Below are 7,160 nucleotides of genomic sequence, written 5' to 3'. Positions count from 1 at the left end.
AGCAGGTTTAGACATGCCCAGCTGCCCCGGCTGTCCAACTGCTCTGTGGACCCAGGCTAACGCTGCAAGTCCCAAGCAGCTGCAAACCGCTCCCCTTCCCCCAAATCTTTCCCTTTGGCCCTGAAATGTCGAATCTGCCCGTCCTGCAGGGGACGCTGCTCCGACATGCAGGAGCGGGCAATGGGCAGTCTGGGCTCGTGGACAAGATCAAGGGGCCAGATCTCCTGAGCCAAACTGATGCCTCATCCCAGCGGGGAGGGGGAATTTCCCCTTTGGAACAGCACGCGGCAGGACAGGAGAAATACGATTTTTCCAGTCAGGGAAGGGTTTGATGTAGAAAAGGGGAATTAGGGTTTTTTTTCCCCTCCCTCCAGGCCAGACCGGTTGGATTCAGGTTATTGTGGCAAGCTTGGCTTGCCAGGCGAAGGGGTTGGAAAATGGCACCGGTCACATGCCTTGAAGACAGTTCCGGAATACGTGGCGCATACAGAATACGCGCTGGTGTGGCGCAGGGCCGAGGGGCTAGCGGCGTTCGGCTGGCACCCCGGCGTAGCTCCCCCGCGGCAAATAAAGTGCCCACCGGGTATTATTATATATTATTCTAGCACCGAGAGATCCCCAAATAGGCCCCCATGGTGCTAGGTGCTGCAGAGACCCACAACAAAAAGCCCCCACCCGAAAGAGCTTGCAGTCGAAATCCCTCGCAACAAAACCTTGGTCCTACCCCACTCCATGCTCTGGAGCTCTCCTAAGCTGGTAAGGTCACGTGGAAACACCCTCCAGCCCTGGCATTCTGGGAACACAAGGGTTGAGTTTCTGGCTGGTCCTGGCGAAGGGGGGTAAGAATGAGCGTTGGAGGAGCTGGTTGAGCAGCTGTCTGTCTGTCTGTCTACGGCAGGAAGAAGAAGAAAGATTGAGATGGACTGCGAGGCAAATCGGAGTTGAAATAGATTATCGGAAAGAAAGAAAGGATTGAGATGAACAGAGACACAGATAGAATTTGAAATAGATCATCAGCTATATCAGGGGTGGGCAAACTACGGCTTGGGGGCTGCATCCGGCCTCCAGACGTTTTAATTCGCCCCTCGATGGGGGCTGGAGGGGGGACATGCAGCTGTTCTGGGAACTGCTTGAGGTAAGGGCTGGCCGGAGCCTGCACCCCTGACACCCTCCCACGCCCCAACCCCCTGCCCCAGCCTTGATCCTCCTCCTGCCCTCCGAACCCCTTGGTCCCAGCCCGGAGCCCCCTCCCGCACCCTGAACTCCTCATTTCTGGCTCCACCCCCGAGCCCGCACCCCTAGCCGGAGCCCTCACCCCCAATTTGGTGAGTATTCATGGCGCGCCATACAGTTTCCATATCCAGATGTGGCCCTCAGGCCAAAAGTTTGCCCACCCCCGAGCTATATATTGGTCAACAGAGAATCTACTTTGACTGCTGTCTGTCTCTGTTCATTTATCTTTCTGTCCATCTATCATCCCAATTCCTTCCTTCCGTTGTCTTCTATCTCTCTCTACAGATGTTGTCGCGTGGTCGGTCCTACCTGAGTGACCTCCTTACAGATCGGGCCTTTCACACTCTGCCCACGCCATCGCCCAACCAGAATCGCTTCACCCACCACTGAAGTGCAGCCACCTCTGGGCTGGAACACGGCGGCTGTTTATCAGCGCTACATAACAGTTTGGGACAGGGTGTGAGGATCCAGCTGGGATGACAGTGGGAATCTGATGCAGAGAAGATGTGGGGGGTTGGCCAGGACACGGGGGCTAGCCCCCCGACTCTGCCAGGGGATCCCAAATGAATCTTGGTGCTATACCCCCCTGGACTCCTGAGTCCAAACACTGTAGCACCTCCACCCTCTCCTGTTCCGATCCGTGCCCACCTGCAGCACCCAGCCACGGTGGAGTCAGTCCCACCGCAGGCTCCAACCATCTCTCTCCCCCGACCCTGTGTCCTTTACAAAGGGAAGCTTATCAGCCAGTCTCCCTGGGACTCATCCCAGTGCCCCCTCCCTTGGCATGGACCCTGCTCTCCTTGGGGAGGCACCAGGAGTGGCTGATGGCAGCACATTGATCAGCGAATGCTGGGGGGGGGGGAGAGGGTGAGGGAGGAGCCTTCCTCCTTCCTTACTTCCCCAAGCCAGCAAGGCTATAAAGCCCCTGGGTGGTGAGCAGCCGGCGCAGGCAGAACCGTAAGAGCAGCAAGAGGGACTGGAAGCTCCCGGTTCTCCCATCGCATCCAGCTGACACCCACAGCTCTCTCTACCTCCTGCACCCCGACGCCTGCCCACGGTGAGTAGCTCGGCCAGGGGCTTAGCTTGGGGCCAGACGCTTCCCCTGGAGGTGGGAAGCCGGGGCGGGGGGGACACACAGGTTGCCCCCTGTCAGGGCTAAGCCGAGCAAAGAGGGAGGTTGTGGGTGGCGGCATGGCCTCCCCAAGGGAAGCAGAGAGACCCCCATTGTTTGGGGCCATCCCAATTCGACTGGGCAACAGGGGGTGGGGGTCGGCCCCACGTCTCTCACTCCCATCAGCTTCCGGGGCAGGGACGGCTGTGGGAGTTACTGGCCAAGCAGCGTGGGAATGTGCAGCGCCTGGCACTCTGGGGTCCTGGGCCGTCTAGGTGCTACCGTAATACACCTAATAATGTGCAGCGCCTGGCACTCTGGGGTCCTGGGCCTCCTAGGTGCTACCGTAATTAACGTAATAATGCACAGCACCTGGCACTCTGAGTCCTGGGCCATGCCTAGGGCTCCTAGATGCTACCGTAATACACCGAATAATGTACACCACCTGGCACAACGGGGGTGTTGGGCTGTGCTCAGGGCTAGCACAATACAAATCATAATAATATGGAAAGCCCGGGGTGGAGGGAACGGGGGTGACTCCTAAAGAGGGGGGTTTGAGGGGCATCTTGCTTTCCCTCCCCCTCCCCACCCCGAAATCTCTCCTGCTTTGGGTCTCAGTTCGCTATTCCCCTTGTCTGATGAGCGAGGGGGGCTGTCAGCGGAGGGCGATACAGCCTCTCGGGTATGGGGGGTGAGTATCCGTCTCTTCACATTTCCAGGAAAGTGGGTCAGGGGAACATCTAGACGGATCTTGTGCTCACTAAAGGGAAGCAAGCGTGGCAGGGCCGACCTGAGCCCTGCCATAAGGCCCTTAGAATCAGTGGGGTCAAGCCTGCCTCTGCCGAGTTTCTTTTAAACACTTGATTTCAGCGCCATCGTCTAGAACCACGGGGGGGCTTAGAAACAGCCCTCGTAGCACAGCGTTCGGCCGATGTAACATAATGGGCGACTGCTTCCATAGGACATTGTCACAGCAAGTGCATTCTAGTGCCGCGTCTGGCTAGGATGCAAAGCAATTCTGGTTATGGACATGCAGAGGCTGCCTCTGACCGAGCATGGAGTGCCCACCCCCTGCCCCTTTTACAGTATGTATGCAGCAGAGAAACACAGCACAGAGAGACCCGCTCCGAATGTACATTGCACACACATCCAATAGCACTACATAGCTAGCGAAGAGCCCGCACATCCGGCTTCGTGTGCAGCGGGCACAAACACAAAAGGGCCCCGTCTCTTTTATCTGTACAGCGCCAGGCGTGCAAAGAGTGTGACAGAAATAACACTGCAACTCTACGGCTGTACACAGAATAATCGGTGTGTATTTAGACCAGTGTAACTCACTCTCTTCTGTGGCTGATTTGCAGCGGCGTACCTGAGCTCAGCGTCTGGTCCTAAATGCGGCGTTCGTCTCTATAAGCCTGGGTGCATAAATGAAGGCATACGGTGCTTTGGAGTCTAGCTTCAAAGCGCTATGCCAAAGATCAGTGTATTGGTATTCATCCCCCTGTAATACAGATGGGAAATAGAGGCTGATCTTCGCTGCACTGGCGTAAGTCGGCAGTAATGCCACGGAAGTTAATGCTGTGACGGTGGCATAGGTGACAGCAGAATCCGGCTGTTAGCGTTAACAGCTGCTGTGTTCCACCCCAGAGCTGGCTGCTTTGGGGTGGTGGAAAAGTGACTTGTTTATGGGATGCCAGAGGGAGCTGGGCACTTCATTCAGGCTCCTTTGAAAGCCACAGCTTTCTAAGCGGTGATACAGCAGGCCAAATTCACCTCTTGGGAGGAGACTTCCCCCCAGGACGTGCTAACCTGTGGGGATGAACCTCAGGCCCTATGTGGAACCGCAGGTCAGGAATCGGAAGGGGGAACAGACTCAGTAACTCAGCTGCCCTGTGCATTTGCAGGGGAAGAACAGGACCAATGGGTTGTCCCCCTTCTTGGTACATGGAAATGTCCCCTAGGCTGGAAGCAGTCCTCTAAGGAACTGGGAAGGATCAGCATCCCATTAGGGGATGGGGCATGATTGAAGCTGGACAGCCATTCCTATTGTTATTTGTAGGATAGCAACCAAGGGCAGGCTCCCGAGAGGCAGGACTTCCAATCGAAATAGACACACAGAGGGTGGGAGGGGAAAGAGGCACCCAGAAGGAAAGTGACTTGCCCAAGGTCACCCAGCAGGTTGGTGGCAGAGCCAGGACCAGTACCCAGCTCTCCTGATTCCTACGCGGGTGCCCCGTGCCCTGCACCACACTTTCAGGACCACTTTTATTGCATCCTCGGACGGGCAGCAACCCCTTCCCCATAGAAATGCAGCTGCCAGGGTGTTTCCCCCTGTTGCACAGCGGGGGGCAGTGGAGGGGGTGGAAGGGGCGATGTCTATATTCACCCCTTTTTTTGCCCCGCTCTCAGATGGTCGCCTCTGTGAAGCTCTGGCCCATGCTGGTTGCCGTGACCCTCTGTGTGCTGTTCTGCTTGGGGGCGCTGGTGGAGGCCTACCCCCCCAAACCAGAGAACCCCGGAGACGACGCCTCCCCGGAAGAAATGGCCAAATACTTCTCCGCCCTGCGGCATTACATTAACCTAGTGACAAGGCAGCGGTGCGTGTGTGCGGGTTGGGCTGTGCACGCGTTTATGTGTTGTGCACGTGGTTGTGCACGCCCTGGGCAGGCGTGTCTGGACACCGCTTGTGCCCAAGTCTGTGTGTTTGGGCCGGTGCGGGTGTCTGTACGTGTGGGTGTTTGTGCTCTGCACGTGGGTGTGTTTTGGCTGGGCAGGAATCTCCCTGGGTTTTGTGCAGGAGAGTCCGCGTTTGTGCCCAGGGGTTGCCGTGTCGGGGGCCATGTTTGTGCACAAGCACGGGTGTCTCTGCACAAGTCTGCGCTCTGGGGGTGGTTGTGCGTCTGTGTATCTTTTTGAGCACGGGCAGTTATGCACAAATGTGGGAATTTGTGCACGACGTTGCCTGGGTTTTTCCCCCGTGTGGGTGTGTGTCTGAATGGGGCAGGCGTTTATTCCCCGAGCCCCCGGTCCCAGCCAGATCTGGGTCTGCGGTGTCATTCCCGGCTCCGTGTTCTCACTCCAGCGAGAATCGTGAGTTTCATTCTCCCTCTGCCCTGGATAATCTCCCAGCGTAGCCTGTGGAAGAGGCAGGCTGCTGGGTCCCCCGGCCCCTGGGGGGTCCTTGGGGGAGCACAGCGAAAATGGCAGCCATGAAACGGCACATTAGGCACCAGCTCCATCAACACAGCTTGCCCCGTGGGGGCCTGTTAGCCAGGGGCTAATACACGCTAATTGAAACCCTCCTCTGCCAGGCCCCTCCCTTACACATTCCCCCACCCAGCCCCTTCCACACACTAAGACACACCCCCACTGCCCTCTCCACACACTCACACCCCCCTTGCACACTCAGACACACCCCCATGCCTTGTGCCCCCCCTCCCTGCGTCCTGGCACACTCCACTCTCACTGATGCCGTCTGCCCCACATCTGTGCCCCTTTCCGCCTTTCCGAGTAGCTGGGGAGAGAGGCTGGGCTCTGGGGCCTCCCTCCACCAGGCCACGTCCGTGAACCCTGTGCTCTGCTTAACTGCCCCCCAGGTACGGGAAGAGATCCAGCCCAGAGGCCCTGATGTCCGAGCTGATCTTCGGGGACAGCAGCGACCACACCGGCAGATCGCGGTGAGCGTGCCCCCGGCCTCTGGGGTTCCCTTCGCTCCAAAGTCGGCGCTCCCCCCACACACACACTCCAGGGTGGCAGGGGATGCACTGGGGCCAAGGCCATGCTGTCGTCCGAGTGCCCCCCATTGTTCTACACCACCCCTGGGAACCGGCCGCTTGTGGGACCCTAGATCTGAGTGGAGATCTGGAGCCGATGGCCCTTAGGGCCTGGATCAACCCCCGCCCCTTTCCCAGACCGGACCCCCTGCCCAGTGAGGGGCCTTGGAATCCAGATCCGAACTCCATGGCTCGGGTCCTACATGAGTGGTACAGGTTTCGGGGGGAGGCTAGGCTGGGGTCCAGGGAGGGGTGGTCCCCGTATGCCCCAACCCCTCCCCAACCCCCAGGCCGGCCCTGCCCTCCCCGTAGGCTGGGGGAAGTGTATCCCAGTGGCGGCATTGGGGCGGGGGGCTCCCGTGAGCAGGGGGGGGTCAGCGACTGGCTGCTCTGTGGGGCGGAGGGAGAGATGGGGATAAGGCTGAGGGGGCTGGTGGGGAGGGGGGGCTCTGCCTGACGTTGCCCCAGTGTCTAACTCCCCACTCTCTCCGGCAGGTACGAGGACTCCTACCTATGGTGACGGGCTCCCCCCTCCCCGCCCCCCACGGCCTCTTTTTAAATGTTCCCGAGTCTTTTGGTGTCATTTGCGTTTTTAATTGAGCCCTGAGGAGCTGGAAATCTCTCTGCGAAGAAGGTCTTCCCTCCTCCCCCCCACCCCCCTTTTCCGGCCCCCTCCCCAGCCCCACCGCAGCCCTCTCCGAGGCACCGAGACCTCCCCCCGCCCCCCGTACAGCACCTGGAGAGGCCGCACCACAGTGCCCGAGGACAGCCCGGTGCTGAGGACGCCCCCCCCCCACGGCATGGGTCACAGGGATGGATGTGGGCCCTGGGGGGTGGGGCGGGGCGGGGGGCCTCTCCGGGTTGTCGTTGTAATGATGTCTGTGTGCCATGGCCAGTCTGAGCGGCTGGATCCCGACCCCTCGCTGTCCCCCCGAATCGGGTTGATTTTATTTTGTACGTCATTTATATACATATATTTCCAGTGGAGTCTCTGGTCTCTGCCTCCATAATAAAGAGCAAGTTGAACGGAAACCACCGACGCC

At 58.8% G+C, this 7,160-nt stretch overlaps 1 protein-coding gene across 1 annotated transcript; it reads left to right on the top strand.

The window, feature by feature from the left end:
• Nucleotides 1-4,753: 4,753 nt before the first annotated feature.
• On the top strand, nt 4,754-6,637 carry LOC112106271 (peptide YY-like). The gene is made up of 3 exons (XM_024199431.2): nt 4,754-4,941; nt 5,941-6,021; nt 6,613-6,637. The coding sequence occupies exons 1-3, from the start codon at nt 4,754-4,756 to the stop codon at nt 6,635-6,637; spliced, it is 294 nt and encodes a 97-aa protein (XP_024055199.1).
• The last annotated feature ends 523 nt before the right edge of the window (nt 6,638-7,160 follow it).

The sequence above is a fragment of the Terrapene carolina genome, unplaced genomic scaffold, assembly GCF_002925995.2.
Source record: "Terrapene carolina triunguis isolate 2854851 unplaced genomic scaffold, T_m_triunguis-2.0 Scaffold193, whole genome shotgun sequence".
Lineage (NCBI taxonomy): Eukaryota > Metazoa > Chordata > Testudines > Emydidae > Terrapene > Terrapene triunguis.
The sequence above is the reverse complement of the archived record's forward strand: the minus strand, read 5'-3'. Positions and strand labels throughout refer to the sequence as shown.